General features: G+C 53.7%; 1 protein-coding gene across 7 annotated transcripts in view; it reads left to right on the top strand.

Moving 5' to 3' along the window:
• Nucleotides 1–24,397, top strand: part of WHRN (whirlin) — a 102,450-nt gene extending 78,053 nt beyond the window's left edge. For 3 of the 7 annotated variants that reach the window (XM_007968303.3, XM_007968298.3, XM_007968297.3), the window contains 9 exons: nucleotides 877–913; nucleotides 1,354–1,566; nucleotides 2,377–2,586; nucleotides 5,831–5,863; nucleotides 18,156–18,227; nucleotides 19,275–19,812; nucleotides 22,093–22,274; nucleotides 23,150–23,272; nucleotides 23,542–24,397. In XM_007968303.3, coding sequence (XP_007966494.2) covers nucleotides 877–913; nucleotides 1,354–1,566; nucleotides 2,377–2,586; nucleotides 5,831–5,863; nucleotides 18,156–18,227; nucleotides 19,275–19,812; nucleotides 22,093–22,274; nucleotides 23,150–23,272; nucleotides 23,542–23,724 — 1,591 coding nt within the window. In that variant the 3' untranslated portion in view covers nucleotides 23,725–24,397. The remainder of the gene's footprint in view (nucleotides 1–876; nucleotides 914–1,353; nucleotides 1,567–2,376; nucleotides 2,587–5,830; nucleotides 5,864–18,155; nucleotides 18,228–19,274; nucleotides 19,813–22,092; nucleotides 22,275–23,149; nucleotides 23,273–23,541) is intronic. The other 4 variants (XM_007968299.3, XM_007968301.3, XM_007968300.3 and 1 more) reach the window with 4 other exon arrangements.

Raw genomic sequence — 24,397 nt, 5'->3', positions numbered from 1 at the left:
TCTATCTGTGCAGGTGAAAGAGAGGGAGGGAGAGGGAAAGAGAGAGATGCTTTGGGGTGTATTTGGCCAGAGGCCACCAGGCTGGATCCCATGAAGAAATCTGGGTGAGAGGGTCTTAAAGTCATAAACTAAGATCCAGTTGCCAGGTGTCTGCATAGTTGCCAACAATGTAATGTGCCACCTTTTGATCTTCATCAGAAATCTTAGCCCGGTGGCCCCCTGGCCAAATACACCACAGATCATCTCTCTCTCTCTTTCTCTCTCTCTCTCTCTCTCTCTCTGTGTGTGTGTGTGTGTCTCTGTGTGTGTGTGTCTCCCCCTTCCCTTCCTTTCACCTGATGAGTATTAAACATTTTTAAAGTTACCTGCCAACATCTATAAAGACACCAGGTTTTCTATAAAAAAAAAAAAAACTGGATTTCTGATGCTTCTTAAAATCAGGAAGTCTGGCAGCCTGAGCCCACATGGGCTGGAGCTGAGCCGCACCTGCGAGTTGCATCTGGGATCTCCAGTTCACTGGCCCCTAAGCTCCTGAGGGTTGGCCTGACCCTGAGGTTGCCAGTCAATCACTATTTCTTCCCTCCACTCCTTGTGTAACCTGCCTAGTCCTGCGGGGTTGGCAACGACTCAAGAGCCCACCCTGGGTGGTTTTGGAGGTGTCGTCCACACTGCTGATTGGGAGACTGGAAGCTGCCAGTCTGTCCGGAGTTTCATTTACCCCTGAGTAGCCCCCAGACTGAACTGGCAGCGAGTGGCGGCCACGATGTATGGTTCTCTTGAAGCTTTGCTCTTCCTGCCCCGAGTCACCCTGTCCCTTGCCCATGCCCATTTGATCTGCTCAGATGCACAACTGGAGATGTGTATCTTTCCCCACAGGTTTCTTGGCGATCTCACAACAGAAGGAATAAACAAGGTAGGGCATCCTCTAAGGGGTATCCTCTGCTTCCTCACAGCTCCCTGAGTGAGGAGGTCTGGCCAGCCAGAGGGTGCCGAGTGGCTTACACTTCCTCATTCTGACTGGGCAGCCCCTTATCTGCCCACCCCCCATCCCACTTATCTATGACTGACTGCTAGGTTCTGGGCACCACCCTGGCACCAGGGTTGATGGCAGTGAACAGAGCAGACCAGGTCCCTGCCCTCATGCAGGTTATACTCAGCGAAGGAGGTGTAAAGACAAAACAAATTCTAATTAAGAAAGATAGTACTGTCAAGGCAAGGTACTGGGGGTTATGAGTGAGAGTAACAAATGAGACACCACACTTAGATGGGATGGAAGGGCAGAGGGGGAGTGGCATGGCCACTCAGCTCTACAGCAGCTCCGAATTCCTGGGCTTCTGTCTTTCTGTCTTGCAGCCAGGATTTTACAAGGGCCCAGCCGGCTCCCAGGTGACCCTGAGCAGCCTGGGGAACCAGACACGCGTGCTGCTGGAGGAGCAGGCTCGGCACCTGCTGAACGAGCAGGAGCGCGCCACCATGGCCTACTACCTGGATGAGTACCGTGGCGGCAGCGTCTCCGTGGAGGCCCTCGTCATGGCCCTGTTCGAGCTGCTCAACACCCATGCCAAGGTGACCCGCACCGTGCCTGCCAACTGGCTTCAGCGTTTCCGGGGCTCTGCATCCTGCCCTGCCCCCGCTCCTTTGCTGAGAACCTACAAGGGGTCAGGCCTGAACTGAACCCTGGGCAGAGACCTGGGACTGAGGCAGCCTCCCACCCCTGGGAAGCTCACAGACTCCTGGGGGAAACAGACATTTAAAGCACCCTGTGATTGGGGCCCTGTCGCAGTGGCTTCCAACGCTGAGTGCATAGAATCACCTGGATTGCTCTTAAAAGCGATGCTCGGGCCCCATCCTAGGCTGGTTAACACCTCATATCTGGGGATGGGAGCCAGCCGTCAGTCATCTTCACAAGCCCTCCAGGTGGCTGTGCTGTGCCACCAGCTTTGAGAACGCTGCTGCAAGCTGTTTGAGGTCCAGAAACCGTACAAAGGAAGAGGTGGTGGAATCCACTGGGAGGGGTTATGTTTCGGAAGACTTAACAGAGGAAATAGGATTTGGAGACGAGTATTGGAAAGGGTATTCTGGGTGGAAGGGACGGACAGCCAGAGGCTTCGTGGCTTGAAATGTTATAGTGTGTCCAGGAAGTCACAGCCACGTGTGCTTGCCGAGAAGGTGACAGGGAAGCAGGAGTCAGATGATGTTAGGCCCGGTGTCCAGGTGACAGTGTTTGGCCTTTCTCTTGAGAGCACTGGGGAGCCAGACAGTTAAGGAGGGGAGGCAGGGTCAAGTTTGCATGCCAGTCCTTTGGGGGTAGCAGGACCCCTGTGTCACCTTCTGGTAGCGCTCCCTGCTGAGTGCCCCTTTTGTCCCTGCCTCCAGTTCTCACTCCTCTCTGAGGTGAGAGGCATCATTTCCCCGCAAGACCTAGAACGCTTCGACCACCTGGTGCTGAGGCGTGAGATTGAGTCCATGAAGGCGCGGCAGCCCCCAGGCCCCGGGGCTGGGGACACCTACTCCATGGTCTCCTACAGTGACACGGGTTCATCCACAGGCAGCCACGGCACCTCCACCACCGTCAGCTCAGCCAGGGTGAGCTTCCCCTGCCTTGATCCTGGCTTAGTAGCCAGGGCAGAGTTAAGATGCTGGCTTTGGAGTGAGACTAGCTTGAGTTCGAATCCCAGCACCACCACTTACCAGCTGTGTGCCTTGCCTCTCTGAGCCTCAGTTTCTTCATCTGTAAAAGCCTAATAGTTGTTGAATGTCTACTGCATGCCAGGCATGGGCTCTCGGGGACAACAGGTGAACAGGAGAGATGTAGCCCTGCCTCCTGGGGCTTGCAGTCTGGGAAGCTGGGGAAGAAAGGTGAAAAAAAAAGTAGATAATTAGGCAAATAGAAAAAGATCATTAGAATCCTTGGGAATGCCTCTGGCATGGTGCCCACTCCTGCTGGGCACTCAGTGGATGGTAGTGGGCGTGGTAACTTGGACTGTGATTTTTATTTTCCTCAAGAGGCCACCCTTTTGTCTCTGGAGCCCAAGCCCAGCTTTACTTTTTTTTTTTTTTTTTTCTCCCCTGAGATGGTGTCTTGCTCTGTCACATAGGCTGGAGTGCAGGGGCACAATCTTGGCTCACTGCAACCTCCACCTCCCCAGGTCGAGCAATTCTCCTGCTTCAGCCTCTTGAGTAGCTGGGATTACAGGTGCCTACCACCACGACCAGCTAATTTTTGTATTTTTTGGTAGAGACGGGGTTTTGCCATGTTGGCCAGGCTGGTCTCGAACTGCTGACAACAGGAGATCCGCCCACCTCGGCCTCCGAAAGTGCTGGGATTACAGGTGTGAGCCACTGTGCCTGGCCCCAGTGTGACTTTCTTGTAGACTCACCAGCCCCCTAGCAAAGCATCTGGCCATCTCAGGGTATGGTTCTGCCCCCTGGATGCCTGGAGGCAAATGAATCCCAGGAGGCCTTTGCAAGGAAGGGGCAGGAAGATATGCCTTGTTACCTGTCTTGGGAAACAACTGGTTATTAGGTCCATGCAGTGGAAGAGTCGGGGCTGGAGGTCAGGAGAGCTGGCTTGACCCCATACTCTCCTCTGTGCCCTTGTTTCTCACCTTGAGGTCATTCATCACCACTCTTCTATGGAAAGGGAGTGGGGAGAGTAATGTTTCTTAAGCAGGCAGGTGCTCCCAGATGCTGAACTGAGAGCTCTTTCTGGAGGAATCTCAGACTGGAGGCAGATACAGTGTTAGCTGTCTTGTTAAATGGGAGAGTAGAAGCTCAGAGGTGTGCAGTGATGGCCATGGTTGCAGACACAGGTGGTTAATGAGTGAGGATGAGCTTGCAGCCACCAGGAAATGGCCCGGGAGCATGCACCCCTCTCTTTTGCAAACTCGAACTCCTAGTGTGACTTTTCTTTAGCCCTGGGGTTCTAGGTTTCTGAAGGTGATTCCTTTATACTCTTTTACCTCTATCCTTCCCATCCTGAGTTGCCATCATTTCCAAGGGTGCTCATTTCCTTCCTGAGATATCCCCACAAGTTGCCCTTCATTCCTCTAGGGCTGGACATGGCTGCAGCAGAGGCAGTTTCATGTTCTGGGACAAGCAGATCACTTCTGGGGCAGGGAAGAGGCTGTCCTTCACCCCAGGCTCTGAGCACATACTTTGATATGGCATTTGGGTGAGGATCTGGTTTAAAGGTGCAGGTCCTTGGTCTGATGACTGTTTCTGTCTAAGATAGGCTCCACTGAGATTGGCCTTGATAATGTTCAGGCCTCAGCAGCCATGAGCCGCTGCTCTGAAACCTGGGAAACTGCAGACTGTGCTTCTGCAATGGTCCATTTAGAATCAGAGATGAAATATCCAGTGAGTGGGGTGGGATGTGTTTCGGTCTGGGAGGCAAGAGGTCTAGGTTTGAGCCCCAGCCTCTCTGGTCTTCAGTTTCTGCATGGATAAAATGGCCTGGGGTCCTTGCTGGTTCTGACTACAGCAGCCTGAAGCCCTGAGGGCAAATCAGGCTGGAGTGCCAGGAGTCGGGTGACTATCTTGCCTGGCAAGGGCTCTAGGCAGGGGTCAGGAGCCCCCAGCTCGACACTGGCCCACAGCGACCTTGTCCCAGCTCTGGGGGCTCTCCCTACCTGAGAAGCACCATCTGGGGCCAGTCCAGATCCCAGCTGTGGAAGTTGGCCCTGCTCAGCCAGAGGGGCTCTCACTGCAATTGGGGCACCCTGGGGAAGGCAGACCTCAGAAAGGCCATAGGATGGTTTTATACAGAGAGTTTTTCGGGACAGATGAAAAGGGTGGTCCTGAAGGTTTTCCCCAAGTTTCTGAGGTGGGAACGACTCAGAATTTGTGACTGTGAAAGTCCATGGCCCACCACGTGGCACATGCATGTCAGGATCAGGACTCACCTAGACCAGGATGAGCTCCTGGAGGTGATTCGAAGAGAAAACTGTGCAAGCAGGAAAGGCAGCGTGGAAAGGGCACTTGAGCTCGCGGTGCCTTGGTTTCCTCTTTTGCAGAGGGGCAGTGACACTACTTCCCCCAGCTTGCTGGGAGGATTAAATGAGAGGATGCCCATGGGTCCAGGGTGAGTAACCTGCTAGCACCAGCATCCCAGAAATGCTGGCCGCACCCCGAGGGCAGGTGAAGCCTCGGTTCTTTCGGACCCAGCCCCACCTGGCTGAGGAAAACTACCTGGAGATGGGACCCAGGGCCTTGGGGACCTGTGGAGGCTCTGGAAGGTGCGAGGCTGAGGGACTGCCACTGCCCCTCTGACCTTCATCCCACCCAGGTACCCTCCACATGCACAGCCCAGAGCTGCCTTCCACAGATTCAGCTTCTCTGACGTCACAGGGCTTGGGCCTCCCTGAAGTCCAGGCCTTCTCCAACAGAGGCGTCCAAACAGGGCCCTCCTTGAAGTTAGCAGGTGTGACCTCACACAATTCACTTCCCTTCTCTGAGCTTGTCTTTCTCTCTGGGAATAGGGATCCCAGCCCCGCCCCAAAGTAAATGACTGTCTCCTGAAGGCCCTTTAGCAGGGACAAATGTCATTTCTTCAGAACAGTGGGGTCTCCCCTGTTTCCTTCAAGGAGGCAGGCAGAATGAAGGGGTGCCGGTCATGGCGGCGGGGTCTTTCCCTCCCCTCTCTCCTGTATTCCTCCCCAAAGCATTCAAGGTAAATAGAAAAGGGGTTTGGAGAACATGTGGATTTTGCATGTGTGTGTGCGCGTGTGTGGTTGGGGAAGGGGTTGTTGTTGTTGCTGCACCCACCCATTCCCTAATATTTATTTGATGTATCTTTTCTTTTTGCCTTTTGCTCATCCTTCCTCCCCAGGAGCGGCTGCTGTGGCTTATAGACCTGATGGAGGTACCGTCCTTCCTGCCAGTGGGGACTGTGGGAGTCCCTTAGCCAGGGGCCGGGGTAGGGGGCTGTGGCCTTTTCTGCCACCCCCGTATGTCTGCACCCATTCCTGGTGGGGACCAGGGATTCTTACTGGTGCTGACTGTATTTCCAGGTCACCAATTCATCAGGTTTCCTGGGCTCTGGAGTGAGAATCCCCTCCATTCAAATCCCAGCCCTGCCACTTTCTTGCTGTGAGACCTCAGGAAGTGGTTTCACCTCTCTGAGCTCAGTTTTAGGATCTGTAAAATGAGGATGGTAATTTCTGTGCCGTGATGTTGACAGACCCCTTGGCCTTTGCATATGCCACATTCTTTCTGTCTGGAATGTTCTTCTCCCCACTTCATATGACCTGACTGTCTCCTATGTGTGCTTCAGCCCTCAGCTCAGAAGCTACCTCTTCCAAGAAGACTTCCCTGATCCTCCCAAGGGGAGCAACTTTCAGGCCAAGACTCCTCTTGCCCCTGGGCTTCCTTTGGTCACAGCTCTTGCCTCATTATGTCCTATTATAAAAGCCTATACAGGGCCGGGTGCGGTGGCTCATGCCTGTAATCCCAGCCCTTTGGGAGGCTGAGGTGGGCGGATCACGAGGTCAGGAGATCGAGACTATTCTGGCTAACATGGTGAAAACCCGTCTCTACTAAAAATACAAAAAAAAGTTAGCCAGGCATGGTGGCGGGCGACTGTAGTCCCAGCTACTCGGGAGGCTGAGGCAGGAGAATGGCGTGAAGCTGGGAGGCGGAGCTTGCAGTGAGCAGAGATCGCGCCAGTACACTCCAGCCTGGGCAACTGAGCAAGACTCTGTCTCAGAAAAACAAACAAACAAACAAATAAAAACCTGTACAGGTTTCCCAGTTACCCACTGTGACTGCTGACTCTTAAGGGCAGCAACCGCATGTGCGGTTACCATTGAGTCCCTATCCCTAGTACTCATACAGACCCGAGCCCATAGTTTGGGCCTTTATTAATAATAGTAGCTGAGATTTGTTGGGTGTTCTTTATGGTACTGTGGTAGTGCTTTCCATTCATATCTTGTTCGACTATCCCAGGAGCTAGGAGTTGTGAGTACTGCTGTGATCCCCATTTTACAAAGAAAACCAAAGCTCAGAGAGGAGAAGCAACTTGCCCAAGGTTGCACAGCTAGTGAGTGATGGAGCCAGAATTTGAACCCAGGCCTGCTCGACTCTGAGCTCTGTTGTTATCCCTGCCATCTAGCTGTGATTCTTCCCTGAAGGATCTCACCAGCTCCCTGTTAAGCATCATCTCGTCATCTGTCTGCCTCTCTCCTCCCTTCCTCCTCCTTGTCCTTCCTTTCTGTTAACAAATATTGAGCACTTGCTGTGTGCTATGTACAGTTTGAGGTGCCAGGGTTACAGTGGTGAACAGCAAAGAAATCCTTTCCACGATGGAGTTTAGCAGAGAGCCGGAATGCCAGGGAATACAAAGGATATAGATAACTGAAATACACAGTAAGCTAAATGATGACAAGTGCTAGGGAGAAAAATAAAGCAGGTAAGGGGGACTGGAGAGGGGTGGGGTGGTTAAGGAGTGACCCTTGAGTCAAGACATGCAGGTGGTGAGGGAGAGAGCCATGCCCACATCTGGGAGAAGAGCATTTCTAACAGAAGCAGCTGCATGTGCAAAGGCCCTGAGGTAAGCGTATGCCTGGAGTGTCAGAGAATTCCAGGTGGCCAATAAGGCCAGAGCAGAGGGAGTACAGGGGCAGACGTGCTGAGGGCTTTGACTTTGACTCTGAGTGAGATGGGAGCCCTTGGCAGGTAAGAGCAGGAAACTGATGTGGTCTGACTTCGATTTAACAGGATCTCCCTGATTATTGAGAATAAGTAAGAGCGGGTTTTGTACCAAGGTGAACTGGTTCATTCCCAGGAACCAGCCACACCCAGAGGTCTGTGGACCAAGAAGGGCCTGGGAAGGTCATGCAGCCTGAGTTGCTAAAGATGTGATGACGGGTTCTGGAGGCACCAACTCCTCCTGTGGCCAGGTCAGCCCCTGCCCTGTTGTCTCCTGGGATCCCCTCTTCTCCCCACTCCCACACACAGCAGGCCTCAGATTGGAGGCCCTGCCTTTTGTTCAGCTTTCCTCCTCAGGAGTGGCTGCTGTGGTTTATAGACCCGATGGAGGTACCACCCTTCCTGCCTGTGGGGACTGTGGGAGTCCCTTAGCCATGCACACCCATGTTGGCTCCATATGTGGCCACAGGACAGAAACCTCCTCCACCTGGAAGCCCTCCTGCAGAGTGCACAGGGCACTGGGACCCATCCTAGGAGTCTGGACCCCCATACCTGTACTCCACTCGGTCTCTCCCAGGCAGTGTGCTCTCAAGAAAGCCCCTCACTCACTCTTGGCCTCAGTCTCCCCATCCGTACAGCCACGGCAGACCCCCATGGCTCGTCCAATTCTGAGAGTCTTCTCCGCATCAGGAGGTGCTGGAAAATATTTGGGGGAGGCACAGCAGGGAATGGCAGCTCTGTGTTCCCACCTCTTCTGTGTGTATTTGAACAAAGACTGCAGCATTCCTCAAGAGAGAGAAAGAGCTTGAAATAATCATCTTTATTCACCCCTAAGTGCCATTCTGTGGTCTGCAACACCACAAATGAGTAAACTTTTGCTGCAGTAATGCTGAGTAATAACCCCCAAATGTGGACAACAATCCAAACATAACATGGACAAAATCCCTTCCTGCATGGAGCTCACACACTTCTCATACCTCCGCTAAATCACTTGTCACATTGCTTTAACCTCTTCATGGTTTCCCTTGCCCAGTAAACAGGGAGAGCTGGTGCAAAATGGAGGCCCAGTAAGTGTGGAGCAGAAACTGGAAGGAACCCACACACTCCCTGGTCACCTGCAGGATTATCTTCTACCATGCGGCCTTCTAAACATTCACCTCCCACATTGTAGGAAAATGTTGTTTGTTCTAGTGTTCACATGGGCAAAGTGACATCAGCTGGCTGGCTATCGATGACCGATATGCCCCAGACACTGGCCCCAAATGGAGCCAGTTTCCATTTAGCCTGAATTCCTCAGATCATGCTGTGTGATTATTGAACCCAGGTTAAATGTGGCTCATTCTGCAGCCATTTCCCCTCAAAGCAGACACAGTCAATCAAAGGAAATCAGATCCAGCTTTCCCCCATTCACAAACTGTGTTGATTTTCCATTTGTCTAATAGAGAGCCAGCCCTGAGCATTTTTTGCTGCCTTCACACAATATCATTTCCCCCCATAAAGATGTTGGCCGGGAGAGCAGAGTGAAAGAAGAAAGGCCTGCCTATTATTTCTTGAATTCTTCATCTAGTACCAGCATGCCTGTGGCAGAGGGGCTTAATTGCACAGATTTTGGGATCCCACCAGCTGGGTTCTGCTCTCCAGACTAGTAGCTTTGTCACCTTGGGCAGGTGACCTGTGTCTTCAGGGCCTCCGGTTCTGCGTCTGTACAGTGGGCTGGTAAGGCCAGCTGTCCGTGGGTTGTTGTGAAGATTCAGTGAGATCAGGAGTGGATATGCGGGTGTGGAGTGTGGACAGCCCATTCTATTTCTACTCCAAATGTTGGAAAAGGGCCCTGTATTAATCTGTTCTCACAGTGCTGTAAGAAACTACCTGAGACTGGGAAATTTATGAAGAAAAAGGGTTTAATTGACTCACAGTTCTATAGGCTGTACAGGAAGCATGGCTGAGGAGGCCTCGGGAAACTTATAATCGTGGTGGAAAGTGAAGGGGAAGCAGGCACATCTAACATGGCTGGAGGAGGAGGAAGAGAAGGGGGAAGTCCTACACACTTTTAAGCAACCGGATCACATGAGATCTCACTCGCTATCACGAGAACAGCAAAAGGGAAATCCGCCCCCATGATCCAATCACCTCCCACCAGGTTCCTCCCCCAACACTGGGGATTACAATTCAACATGAGATTTGGGTGAGGATATAGAGCCAAACCACTTCAGGCACTGCAGAGCATTATAGAGAAAGGGGGATTGGAGAAGTAAAGGCCAGCCTTGTACTCATGGAGCAAATGCCCTTGAGGTCAGGAGGCAGCAGCTGGGATTTGCCCTGGACTTGACCTCAGGCTTTTTCCACCTGGATTTGAGTTTTTGCTCCAGCCCTGTTATGTGCCTGGAAGGAGACTCCCAGCACCTGCCCAAGGATGCTGGGGACAGGATCCCTGCCCTTGAAGGCCTTACTGTCCTTCTTCCCTTCTCTTGTCCCCCAAAAAGAAGGCGAATGGGGGCAGTGGGTTTTGCTGTCAGCACTTCACTGCATTGACCTCCTTCTGTGGCCTCTGTGCCTCCCTCCTTGTCTGCAGCACAGTGAGCTGGGAGAAGCTCAGGCCTGTCTCAGGCCCCTGCAGCTACAGGGGCCCCCTCACTGTCAAGCCAGCTTTTTTTCAGAAACAAATAGAAAATTGTCAAAGGGCCTTATTTCTCCTCGTGCATCCCGACCTTGGTCCAACCTGGATGGTTTAGAGAATCCTCCTCCATCCATGAGCGGAATGAGAGAGGAACTCCATTTATCCCTTCACTCATACATTCAGCCACTCCTTCATCTATGCAGCAGCCTTTGTGGAGCATCTCCTGCCTGCCAGGTGCTAAGCCTGCCCTCTTGAAGCTGAGCAGGTCCAGTGGAGGTGGCCACCTCAACTCAAATCATCTCCATAACTCACGCTCTGATAAAGTGGGCTGAAGGGTGGTGTGAGAACATACATGGGCCCCGACCAGTCTGGGGTACTGGGGGAGAGAGGTTGAAGCTAAGATCTGAAGTTGCTGGTTACAGCCAGGCAATAGATGAGGTGAGACAGCTGAGGAGCTGGCTGGGCATGTCCGAGGGCCCTGAGCAGGTAGGCACGTGGCCACTCAGAAGAATGGTAGGAGACCAGTAGGGCTGGAGTGTCAGGAGTGAGGGGTAGAGGGGCAAGGGTCAGGAGCAGGAGGCGTTTATGTTTAACCCTAAAACCATGGGACACTGTGGAGAATCTTTAGTAAGGATGTGATGTGATTTTGTTTGCATTTTTTTTTTTTTTAAAGAGATAGGGTCTCTGTTGGGGTAGCTCACTACAGTCTTGAACTCCTGGGCTTAAGTGGTCCTCCTATTCAGCCTCCTGAGTAGCTGAGGCTACAGGTGCCCATGTTCCCATGCACAGCTTATTTTTACATTTTTTTGTAGAGATGAGGGTTTCACTATGTTGCCCAAGCTGGTCTCGAACCTCTGACCTCAAGGGATCCTCCCGTCTTGGCCTCTCAAAGTGCTAGGATTACAGGCATGAGCCACCACACCCAGCCATCTGTTTGCATTCTTAAAGCTGCCTCCTCTGTGTGGAGAGAGCCCAGAGGTGCAGGGTGGATTCGGGTGACCAGGAGAAGCTGTTGCTCCTGTCCAGATGACCTCCTATCCGCCACCCCAGGAAGCTGCTGAGTGCCCAGAGAGGGCACAGCGAGGATAGTGGGTATCTTCTCCTTAAGTAGAAGAGCCCACTCCATCCCAGGGAGGCCTCAGCATGTGCCCCCTGCATCTTCCAGAATCATCAGTTTGCCCAGAGGCATTAAAGCCTCTGGGGCCGGCCACAGCTTTACCTGGATCCTGAATAGGACCATTCCTCCCAGCCAGTGCTTTGCTGTCTCTATAGCGGTTTATGGAACACCTGCCTTCCCCTGTGGCAACCTGGGGTTGCTGAAAGCTCTTTCCATCGAACAGAGCCAAGCCCGTGGAGGTCAGAGCCTGTTTGAACATGGGCTGGCCCCTGCTGTCCTCTGAGTGAGGACTTTCCAAGCTATCAAAGGGGGACTTGGACAAAGCACTGACTTAGGACTGGGGTCTTCCTCATTTCTGTGCCATAGACCCCTCTGGCAGGCTGGTGAAGTCCTGGGATCCCTTCTTAGAATAAAGCTTTAAATGTTTAAAATAAAATACAGTACATAGGATGACAAATTATATGAGGAAATACCTGATACAATTTTCAGAATATGAAACACATCGTAAAACGTGCTACTTTAGGACAGCAATAATAGGGTCGAGCAGTGGGTCAGTAACTGCTGTAACTGTGAAGCCAAGAGGTGCATAAATGGGAATTTGCGACATCTGCAGCAGCTGGAGTGTGACGTGAAAGAATGGTGCTCTCTGTAGGTGACCATGACCAGTTCCTGTGAGGCTTTGCTTCCTCTGTTAGCAATGAAAGGAAACAGGGCCTTTCAGTTAGAGGTTAATGGAAATGAAGATGTAATGGTTCCCCAAGCCAAGTTCTCAGGTGCCTGCATTGCCTCCCAGGAGCCCTGGTTTCCAGCCTTATCCTGAGGGCTCTGCTTGCCTTAACCTTCTAGAGATTCTGGGTCACTTTCTCTTTCCACTGACGTCCTTTTCCTAAGACCACAGGGAGGGAGGTGTGGAGCAGGTTTCAGCTTAGCAGGAGGAAACCTGGTCTGTTCAGCAGGGCACAGGCCTCGTTGCAAGGAGGCAGTGACTCCTGCCCCATCTCAGGAGGGCTTCATGCAGAAGCTTCCCAAAGAGCTCCCTACTGTTGTGATTTGGTGGTCAAATATGATAGCCAGAACAGACAGGCTGGTAGAAAAGCACAGGGCTGGCCCAGTGTTGAGGCTGTTCCCGTGATCTCAGCCACACCAGCCAGTGTGGGGCCCAGTTAGCTGCTTTCAGGATCATTTTTCTCCCATTCCACACCTCTTACCTTTCCCTTCAGCCCCCAGACTTACACCCTTACCCTGTGCTTGGAGAGATTGCGGGTCCAATGATCCCCCGTCACCACCTGCATGACTGACATTTCCAGGGTCTTGTCCCACAAATCTCTGACTCCCTGGCCCCTGCCCCTTCACTCTGGGGAGCCCCACTGCCCCCCAGCAATGCCAGGACTTCTGGCTCTCCCTGGCTCACATCCCCATCCTTCCATCTCCCTACCCCCGTAGGCTTTCCTGGGGTCACAAGCTCCTCTTCCCAGCCCAGCTCCGGCCGTGCCACCGGCCTTGCCTTGCTCTTTTCTTTGCTTCCTCAGTTTCTCTCCATTGCTCTCCGCCTCTGCCTTTTCTGCTGAATCTTCTGTTTTCTCTCTTTTCTGTTATTATCCCTCTGAGTTCTTTCTCCCTCTGCCTTTATCTCCCTTCCTGTCAGCAGCCCCTTCAGGCAAAATCTAGGCCCCCACTGGCGACCATCCAGAGGTCTTTGTGACTCAGTGCCTCAGTTTCCCTACATACGGAATGAAGAAAGAACCACTCAGCCTCATGTCTCTGGTGCATTTTGGGGTGGAGGTTGGGGGAGCCTGTTGGCTTGACATCAGAGTGCAGAGGCATGATGAATAACGAACTGGAAATAGCACCTTTATGTAAGAGCCCTCCCATCGTAATGAGGGGAAGGAGGCCTAGAAACCCGGAATTGGGCTGAGGGGAGGAGAAGGGCTGGGAGGGAGAAGCTGCATTTTGCTGAGGTGGCCCCGGGGTGCCCAGGCAGCCTCAGGGTTTGACGTCATGCAGGGGAGCCTTACTGGCCCGAGTCCACACTGCAAAGGTTGCCTCTGTTCATTTCATCCCCTTACAGTCCCCCCAGACCACACGTCTGTGATATCTGGGCCCTGATTGGCCACCTCAGGAAATAAGGGGTTCTTTTCTCTGAAAAAAAAGGGAATTTCCTGAACTGCCACAGGTTTGAGGAAGGAGGTGGAAGAACAATGGCAGCAGGTCATCTTGGCTCTTATGGGAAGCAGGTTTTTGTCGGGGATATGGAGTCAGGCCTTTTTAATAGAGTTCAGCTTTCTGCCCCGTCCTTACTGTGTGACCTTGCACAGGTGACCTTCCCTCTCTGATCTTCAGTCACCTCAGCTGTAGACTGGGTGAAGGGTCGCATCTGGCAGGATTAATGGAGCCACCAGGTCTAGGCCCTCATTGAGGCTCTGGCCTCAGTGGATGCGGGGGGAGGGGGCCCAGGTGGCTGTGATTGTGTGTGGGTGGTGGCGAAAGTAAATAGGCCCAGCTCCTGCATGAGCTCTGACCTTGAGCCTCCTCTGGAAGCCCGTTCCGCAGGCGTTTCTGCTGACGCATCCCCCGGGTTCTTAGCCGGCTGTCTGCAGCTATTTCAGATGCGTAAGGAACATGGCTCGGGGACTCGGGACTCCTGAGCGTCTGGATTCAGCAGATGGAGTCTGGCAGGGCTGGGCTCTGAGGGCTGGGCTGCAGCCCGTCTGCCATTTGCTCCACTTCAGGCCTCCCCGACAGGGCTGGATATTCATCCCTCGTCTACCCCTCACCCTCCCAACCCTCCATCTCCACCTGCCATGCCCCCAGGATGCAGTTAGTAGCAGGGAATGAGGCTGAGGCCAGGGCCAGCTATGGCTGCCTTCTCTCTCATTTCCAAGAGGGTTGCTCATGGGGGCCTCAGGTTCCTATGACATCAGGGTCCTGTCCATTTCTGGACAGGGATAGTGCAGCATGGGCTTTGGGGTGACCCAGACCCAGGTTAGAAACCTGACCTTCTGTAGAATGGTCAGATGACCTCGGACAAGTCACTTCCCTCTCTGAACTTTAGGAGTAATCGATGTGACAAGGGACAATCCTAGTGCCTGCCTCACAAGGTCGTTGGGAGGATCAAACGAGGTAATACAAGTAAAACACCCAGCACGGGGCCTGGCACACAGCAGGTCCTTTGTAGTTCTCTAATACCCTTTCCGGGAAAAAGTCATACCCTCCCTGAGCTTCCCTGGAAAGTCATGGCTGCCTGATAAGAGCTTCCTGCACAGCTGAATGTGCAAAGTCCCTGATGCGCCAGAGCAGGGCAGAATGCGACGGCATGGGTCCCACCACGTACTGTCATCTGAGCCCAACCCCGGCTTCCCCCAGGATCAGCTGCAGGTCGAATTCCTGGGGCAGGGGGCAGTGGCTCCCCTTGTCTTTGCTGTAGATACCTCTGAGGCTCTGACCCCTCTCTGTGCCTCCTGCTGATGCCAGGGCCATGAATGTTGAGCCTGAGGAAGTGATTGCATGGCAAACACTGCCTCACTGTGCACCTTAACGCGCCTGGCTGGACTACTTCCAGGGAGCATTGGACTCATTATGGTCTTGGAGGAGGGAGGTGGTGTGAGACGGCTGCTGTTCCTTTCCATCCTAGTTGTCATGTGGGCCAGGACACGTCTCACAGTTCATTCTCTTGCTGGGGCAGATTGCAAGGCCTCCCAATCTCCCGATGCATGTAACAGTCACCTGCCTCGTACACTGTGCCAGACCCCATTCTGAGCGCTTTGTGTTCACATATCTGCTGCATAAGGCAGGTTTTGCTGTTAACCTGTTTTACAGAGGAAGGATTTACCCGCCATCACTCAGCTGCAAGCAGCAGAACTGGGTGTGAGCTCAAAGAAGCCTCAGAGGTGGCAGAGCCAGAACCAGTGTCACTAATCAGTGAGTGAGAGAGCAGCCTGATCGCCCTCCCCCTTTTGAAAGAATCCCCCCAACCACCATGCACCGTGCTTGCGTCACAGGGACTGTCAGCAGCAGCTTGCTGTGGGGCAGTCTGCAGTTAACAGGTCAGGACCAAGGTTTGCATGTAAGCCTCAACTTTGTGGGGAGGTGGGGGCAGTTGCCCCTGCCTGACTCTGCCCCTGAGGCATCATGAGACCAGATGAGGAGCTCTGAGTTTGCAGGGATCTGACCCGGAAGGCCCAAGCAAGCATCCCGTGGGTTGAGATAGGGATCTGTGCGGCATGACTGGCTTCTCTCTGTCTTAGGGGTGTGGCGTCAGGAGTGCCTTCTGTCCCCACCTGCTGCCTTCACATCACTCAAACATTCATTACTGCTCACCGCAGTGACCTGCTGCACCACCCCCCTCAATTCCCTGCCTGCTCTGGCCTCCTCCAATGATGGCTAGAGTGATTGATTGATTCATTCATCCTGCCATTCATTCATGGATTCATCAGTTTGCTTAGTAAATATTTATCCAGCAGCCACTGTTCTGAACACTGAGGAGAGAGTGAGGACCAAGTAGTTGCGCATCCTGCCTTCTCAGAGTTTATAACCTATTGGGAGAGACAGACAGTATGCAAAGAGTATAAAGTCAGATGGTGATAGGCGTTACACAGAAAACCGAAGCAGGAGCAGGGGATAGACAGGGATGGCGGTGGGGCAGTGCTGTTTTAGACAGGGCTCCGCCCTCGCCGAGGAACTAAACAAAGTGAGGGAATGAACCACAGTGTGGTGCAGAGAGAGAGTGGCAGGTGCAAAGGCCCTGGGGCAGGATTGAGTCCTCGATGTCGAAGGAGTAGCAGGAAAGGGCCCAGTCATGTAGGCACAGTGAGTGTGGGGTTTGGAACTTCCTTCAACTGAGATGAAGAGGCCTTGGGGGTCCTGGGCTGCAGAGACCTGACATATGTTTCCGGGATGACTCCCTGGCTGCTGGGTGGAGATGGCGCTCAATGAGGAGGAGAAAAATAAAGAAAGGTGGGGTGGGGTGAGGGGAAGGTTATGATTTTAGCCGGGGTGGTAAGGGTACACCTCATCGAGGAGGTGACAAGTGCATTAGGTCTTGAAGGAGGTGAGCAACAGCATGGCTCGTGGATGGATAGCCAAGCAGAAGAGTTGCAGGCAGAGACAACAGCCAGTGTGAAGGCTGACATGTCCGTGGTGTTCCAGCCTGGCTGGGGAGCAAAGGGGATCTTTGTAGAAGGCAAACTTGACCACATCTCCATGGCAACCCACTGCCCTCAGGCTTAAGTCCAAGAGCTCCATGCTTGACTTCTGTGGAGCTGCTCGGGGATTCTCAAACCTCCTGTCTCCATTCCTGCTTTACACCCTTTCCTCTGTCTGAAACACCTATCATTCCCTTCTTTGCTCTGCTTACTCATAAGACCTAGCTTTGAGTTGTGCCCCGTCCTCCAGGAAGCCTTCCTTGATAACCCCTTCCCTGATTGCGTTATATGCCTGTGTTTGCCCACTGAATGCTCTCTCTGCAGTCGCCCTGTTGTTTGTTTGCTTGTCGACTTACCTCCATTGTCTCTGAGCTACCAATGGCAGGGGTGGTGTCTCACCTCCTCTGTGTCCCCAGCCCCTTATCAGCCTGGAGCTTCAGAGACTGCTCAGTACTGATGAACACTGCAGTTGAGACCTCAGCCAAGTGTTGATGTAGCCATCAGCGTTCTCCAGAGAAAGAGAGGCAATCGGATACACTCTATTGTGTGGGATTGGTCCACACAGTGATGGAGGTTGAGAAGTCCCAGGATCTGCCATCTGCAAGTTGGAGGCCCGGGAAAGCTGGTGGTTTTGTTTTAATCCAAGTCCAAAGACCCAGTAACCATGAGCTCCGGTGTCTGAGGGAGGAGGAGATGGATATCTCAGCTCTAGAAGAGCAGGCAAATTTTCCCTTCCTCTGCCTTTCTGTTCTGTTCAGGCCCGTAGTGGATTGGATGAGGCCCACCCACATTGGGGAGGGTGAGTTTTGCCCAGTCCACCCATTCAGATGCTGATCTCTCCTGGAAACACCTTCACAGACACACCCAGAAATAATGTTTTACCAGCTATCTCGGCATCCCTTAGCCCAGTCAAGTTGACATGCAAAGCTAATCATCACAGTGGCGGAAGCTCTTCTGCATTCTGGGCTCTGGGACAGAGAGAACCGGCTCCCTTAGCCCTCAAGAGAGCCCAGCTCAGAGAGAGACTCCGATGGGCCCCCCATAGATGGCCCACAAATGGCCTTTTGGCAGCCCAGTGTCACTTAAGGGGCCATTGGGTTTCTTCTTGTGAATTGGGAAGGGAGGAAAGAAAAAGATGTTTTTTGCAAAATAAGGTCCGTTTAAACCTTAAACCACCACCTTGGGATGAAAACCATTAGAATTTAGAAAAGGGAGAGACTCTCCCCACCCACTTCTCTCTTGCCATTTTCACACCTTCCTGGGATTCATCAGCAAGTGGTGGAGAGAGGCCTTGGGTTTTGGAGGCATGACTGTGTGGAGCACAGCACTCATGGCCAAATCCAGGAATTCCCAGCCCAGGCTGGAGACACCCCAGCATCTCTGGCAGTTCAGGGGATGCCTGAAAGTGATCAGAAAGTCCCAAAGAAAATTTAACTTCAAAGTGACCAGCAGCAATGAAATTGACCTTCATTTTAATGGGTAAAGTGAATTTCAATGAAGTGAGGTATGTCAGGGCTCACATGAACCACATGGAGGTGTCCTAAGACTTCCTCGATTTTGGTGTGCTGGAGAACAAACCAGTTTTCCCTTCTCAGCTTCTGTTTGCTCACTTTGCTTTCTTGTCCATTTCTAGAACACTCTGGACCTGGAGGAAACCGGCGAGGCTGTCCAGGGCAGTGTCAATGCCCTCCCAGACGTGTCCGTGGTAAGGCCCTGGCTGGCCCTTTGGTTCTGCTCTCCCTGGTGTGCCCAGACCCTGGAGGCTCTCTCCTCTCCATGACAGCCACAGAGAAAGGGTGGCAAGGAGACAGAGGCCTCTGCCATGAGCTCTCACACCCAGCTACAGGTCTGTGCACGAGCGCACCGTTCTAGCATCTCTAGCAGGCACCAGGATCGCTTACCTCTGGTGACTTCAGGCGGGGCCGTCAGGCTGACTGGCCACAGTATGACTTTGACCAAGTTTGTTAGCCTCTCTCTGCCTCAGTTTCCCAATCAGTAAAGTGTGGATGATGATCATAGCATACCTACCCCATAAGTATGTGGCATGGAGTAAATTAATTAAAGCCTTAAGACGGTGCCGGGAAGGCTGTTGGAGCTGTGCAGGTGTCCGGTGTTGACCTAGGCAGAGGGGAATGGCAGTCACAGTGTCCGTAGCTGCCCCTCACCGTGCACTTGCTGTGGCATGGGCACTGTGCTAACAGTATCCACGTGGCTTTTGACATCACCACGCCACCTCTGCTGGGTAGGTATGCTCTTCCCCATTTCCCAGAGGTGCACTCAGAGAGGTGTTGTGTCTTGCCCAAGGCCACACAGCACCCCAGCCCGTGTATCCATCTCCTCCTGTCCATTCTCTCTCCAGTCCTTTCACACCTCTTGCCTCTGGTACTCAAGATCACCCCCTAAAAAGAAAAGCCAAATAAATGCATGTTTTGTATTTCCATCCTCTTCATACTGTCTCTAATAAAGTCTTGTTCCCTGTGAGAAGCTCTGGCTGATGCCAAGAACTTCAGTTCCCAAAGGTAATGATGCCGTCCCCAGAGACACCCGCCAGGATCCCAACGCTCATCAGCTGCCGAGATGCAGGGGAGAAGTTTTCCACTCAGGTGTTGCATTATTCAGAGCAGCGTGGCCAAGAGCAGTCAGAGTGGGGACAGAATTCCAGTCGGGCCTGGCACCACTCGGCTGCTCGGCCTCCCCTCTTCCAGGCGTGATGGGTTCTGACTCCTTCTCCACCTGTTGGGTCTTTTGGCAGGATGATGTCAGATCCACCTCCGAGGGGCTGTCAAGCCTCAAGCCACTGCCTCCCCCACCACCTCTGGCCCAAGGCAACGAACGCCCACTAGGCCAGCCAGGGAAGCTGGGGAGAGAGGACCTCCAGCTGCCTTCCTCCACGCCTTCCTGCTCTGGCACCGTCTTCTCGGCTCCACAGAACCGCAGCCCGCCGGCGGGCACCGCACTCACCCCAGGGACCTCCTCTGCCCAGGACTCGCCCTCCTCCCCCGTCTATGCCTCCGTTTCCCCTGCCAACCCCAGCTCCAAGAGGCTGCTGGATGCCCATCTGGCCCTGGTCAACCAACACCCCATCGGCCCCTTCCCGCGGGTCCAGTCACCCCCGCACCTGAAAAGCCCCTCTGCAGAGGCCACAGTGGCTGGGGACTGCCTTCCACCGCCATCGCCCTCTGGCCACCCGGACCAGACAGGCACAAACCAGCACTTTGTCATGGTGGAGGTCCACCGCCCCGACAGCGAGCCAGACGTCAATGAAGTGAGGGCACTGCCGCAGACGCGCAGTGAGTACAGCAAGGCCAAGCTCTGTGGTCCTTGGGGGTCCCTGTCCTCTCCGGGTCAGTCTACCTGATGACACAGTGAAGGGTGGGACCAGCTACTTGTTGAGGGGGCTCAGGGCCAGAGTGGTGAAGGGAGTTGGAGACCCCAGTTTGAATCCCGGCTCTGCCACTGACTAGCTGTGTGACTGTGGACAAGCTGCCGTCTACACCTTGCTTTCCGCATCACAAAATGGAGATAACAGTGACAATCCTGCCAGGTTGCTGCGAGGGTTGGGGCGCCTTCTCTAGCTCCCTCGACCCTGGCCACCCTGCATTCACCAGGAAGACTGAACTCGTGGAGGGCAGAGGTGGCTTCTCTTCCTGTCCCCCACGGCCTGGCCGGGAGTAGATGCTGGGGTGAAAGGTGGAAACTGAAGTGGCAGTCTCTGGATCCCTGACAGGTCTAGGGTCAGGGTGCAGAAAGAATCTTGGGGAGACCAGATGATACTGTGCCCCGGTTTGCTAAAGGACATGGGCTGGGAGGTAGAGGGAAGGGCAGAGCCGTCTTCCCCACCCTGAAAGCGGTGGCTCGCCCTCCTGTGAGTTTGGAGCATTTTGTTGGATTTTGCTGCCATCTTGTGGCTACAGTGATACATGGGACCCATAGGACGTTCCCTGAGTGCCTGCACAGACCAAGATGCAAAATGCAGGGCCCTGGCGCTCACGGCTTAGTGAGGGCAGGCAGCTGAGGGAGAGCAGGCAGATGAGGTGAGAAGACCCAGGGCTGTCACCGATGGATCACTGCTGCCTCTAGAGCTGGCACTGAGCTGGACACACAGGGATAGTAAGAGCTGACAGCCGCACTAACAATAAGCACTTTGTATGTGCCAGCGTTCAAAGGGCCTTGCCTATGGTATTAACTCATTGAATCCTCCCGGTAGCCCTATGAGGTTCGTACTATTATTATCCCCATTTTATGAATGAACAAACTGAGACATAGAAATTAGTCATTTCTGGCTGGGTGCAGTGGCTCATGCCTGTAATCCCAGCACTTTGGGAGGCCGAGACGGGCAGGTCATTTGAGGTCAAGGAGTTCGACCTCAGGAGCCTGGGCAACTTGGTGAAAGCCCCATTTCTACTAACGATACAATAATTAGCCAGGTGTGGTGGTGAGCACCTATGGTCCCAGCTACTCAGAAGACTGAGGTGGGAGGATCGCTGGAACCTGGGAGGTGGAGGTCGCAGTAAGCCAAGATTGCACCACTGGACTCCAGCCTGGGCGACAGAGTGAGAAGCTGTCTCAACAAAAAAAAAAAAAAAAGAGAGAGAGAGAGAGAGAGAGAGAAAGTAGTAATTTCTAGCTTACCAAGAAAAAAAGAGAAATTCCGCCACCCCTGGCCTGAACCCCGGCATGGCCGCTGCCTGAGCCGAGTGGTGGGCAGTCAACGCACGCTGCTTCACTATGTGTATCACAGCCGGGCCCTGAGTTTGAAACCCTAGATCAAGAACCCACAGCCTGGAGCCAGGCAGGCTAGCACAAGTCTATTCCCTTGACTGCTCCATTCTATACATCAGATCTGTGAGTTTTTACAGTCACCCCAGTGGTTAGGCACCATCATTTCTGTATTAGAAGGAGAACGTAGGAGGCTTAGAGAGGCTCCGTTACTTGCCCAGGCGTGCACAGCTGGTCAGTGGGAATTCAAAGCTGACCTGCCAGACTCCAGAGTGTGTGTTCTTAATGTAGGGTCTCACACTCAGGGGCCGGGCTGTTACACACATAGTGAAGCTGACTGGTGGCTGGAAGGCATGTGCCCGCCACTCGGCTCAGGCAGGGGTCGCGCAGGGGTACGGGCCAGGTGTGGCAGAATTTCTCTTTTATTCTTGGGAAGCTAGAAATTACTTACATGAAATCTTCTAATTTAAATGTGTTGGTTCATCATTAAAAATTGATAGCATTATGTGAGTTTTAAAACAAAGATAACATCCACATCCGTGTGCTGGGTTTGCCTCCTGACCTCTGTTTTAATCATTACACCAGCAGCTGAGAACTGGAAGATCCAGGCAGATGTCCTGGAAGTCACAGCCTTCAGGCCAGGTCTGGTTGAAAGGACAGGTCCTGAGTAGGTGGAGAGGGTGGCAGGGAGTGGACCTGCCCTCCAGCGCCATGATCTCTTCCTTCCTTCCCCCATCTTTACCTGGGGAATTCCCAAAGCCTTCCAGCCTCCATCTCCATCACTGCCTCCCGGCAGCCCTCCCTGACCCCAGCTATATAAGCTGCTTCTCTCTTCCTTTTCCCCTCTCCAGCAGCCTCTACGCTCTCCCAGCTTTCAGACAGCGGGCAGACTCTAAGCGAGGACAGTGGTGTGGATGCTGGCGAGGCAGAGGCCAGTGCCCCAGGCCGAGGCAGGCAGTCGGCGTCCACCAAGAGCAGGAGTAGCAGGGAGCTGCCTCGGAACGAGAGGCCCACAGACGGGGCCAACAAACCGGTGAGCCAGGAGGAGGAGGATGCAAAGGGCCGAGAGGAACAGGGGCCCCAGGTACAGAATGGGAGGTCCCAGAACCTGGCCTCAGCTTGGCAAGTGACCACAAGGGGAGGTAGTGAGCTCCCCATCACTGAAGAGATTTGGACGTCCCGGTGGAGCACTGGTTTAGGAATCTGGAGGCCCAGTTTCAGCTCTGTCTTTGCACTAACACTAGGGGCTGAGGCTGAGGTTGGTCTTGGGAACCTTTTTTTTCTTTTTTCTTTTGAGATGGAGTCTCACTCTGTCACCCAGGCTGGAGTACAATGGCGCCATCTCAGCTCACTGCAAGCTCTGCCTCCCGGGTTCACGCCATTCTCCTGCCTCAGCCTCCCGAGTAGCTGGGACTGCAGGCACCCGCCACCACGCCTGGCTAATTTTTTGTATTTTTAGTAGAGATGGGGTTTCACTGTGTTAGCCAGGATGGTCTCGATCTCCTGACCTCGTGATCCGCCCGCCTCGGCCTCCCAAAGTGCTGGGATTATAGGCGTGAGCCACCGCGCCCGGCCGGTCTTGGGAATCTTTAATCTCCCCTCGGTTTTGACATGACCAGGTGCCTGAGACAGTCTTCGGAGTCAGGTCCGGATTAAAGTCCTGATGCCACCACCAGGCAGCCTTAGGCAAGCTCCTTAACCTCCCGAGCCTCAGGGATTTTGGTGAAGATTAAAGAGCCGAGAACACAAGTACTTGGCTTGGCGCGTGGCACGCCTGAGACTCCCGACACAGGGCTGGAGCCTGAGCTCTGCTGACCCGGGGAGGTGTCACGGCCCGGCCCAGCCAAGCCCCCTGGCCAGGCCTGCCAACTGCGAAGGCCTCAGTAGTGTCTTTCCTCACACCCACAGCCTGGACTCCTGGAGCCCACGTCCACTCTGGTCCGTGTGAAGAAAAGTGCGGCCACCCTTGGCATTGCCATCGAGGGTGGCGCCAACACCCGCCAGCCCCTGCCTAGGATTGTCACTATTCAGGTATGTCCCCGGGGCCCCACTTGCCATCTCTCCCTAGCCACAAAAGGCCCTTTCTCAGCATCTCCAGGGTTTTGCAACTCCCATGGGTAATACAGCACTCCTAGGCTTATGTCACCTTTGATCTTCTGGGCCTCAATTTTCCTAATCTGAGCAGTGGCCACCCAGATTGTAGCTGCCTGCTTGGCAGTGTTAGGACTGACCCAGTGGGTGGTCAAAGCCAGGCCTGTCTAACCCTTGGGCACCCCATGCCCTGTGTCTCCTCCCTGCAGAGAGGCGGCTCAGCTCACAACTGTGGGCAGCTCAAGGTGGGCCACGTGATCCTGGAAGTGAATGGGCTGACGCTTCGGGGCAAGGAGCACCGGGAGGCCGCCCGCATTATCGCCGAGGCCTTCAAGACCAAGGACCGTGACTACATCGACTTTCTGGTCACTGAGTTCAATGTGATGCTCTAGAGGCCAAGGCCTGAGGGCCTCGCACCACTACCCAGCCCCTGGTTCCAGTCCCTTCCCACCGTTGGCTTCATCAAGCTCCTTGCGGGGTTGGGGCTGCATGGCCAGGGTAGCAGGAAGACATCCCCCCTCCATCCCAGCCCACTGGACCAGAACTGGGAGAGGAAGAGAGCAGGGCAAGGCAAATAGAAGGTCAGGTCAGGAACTGGTGCTGTACTGGGTACACAGTAGGCGCCCAAGACAAGTGGGTTGCAAGACAGGAAGAAAGGAAAAGGAAGGGCAGAGCGCTGGTTTCTCCAGGTTGGGTTGGGGGCACTACTGTCCCCCCTCCAGTTAGGACCCAGCCCATCCCCAGATGCCTGAGCCTTTGTCCAAAGTGAAGTCACTTGAGAGTTCGTGGACACGGCCCCCAACCAGGGGAATCTTGCAGGACCTTTAGTGCCACAAATAAGCATCGAGCACCTCCCCATTTACACCCCCATTCCTCCTGGCTCCTTATCCCCCATGGTATTTATTATTTATTTCCCTCCCCATGCCCCTGGGGACCCCAAGGCCCCAGCTTCCCTCTGCACCCCCAGCCTATCCCAGAGGCCTTGCAGGTGACCAGCAGTGTCATTGTATTTATATACAGAGCTTATGACTTTAATTTTTCAATAAAGAAATCTGAACAAGGTTA

The sequence above is a fragment of the Chlorocebus sabaeus genome, chromosome 12 (genome assembly GCF_047675955.1).
Source record: "Chlorocebus sabaeus isolate Y175 chromosome 12, mChlSab1.0.hap1, whole genome shotgun sequence".
Classification (NCBI taxonomy): Eukaryota; Metazoa; Chordata; class Mammalia; order Primates; family Cercopithecidae; genus Chlorocebus; species Chlorocebus sabaeus.
Note: the sequence above shows the minus strand (reverse complement) of the source record. Positions and strands in the feature narration are given on the sequence as shown.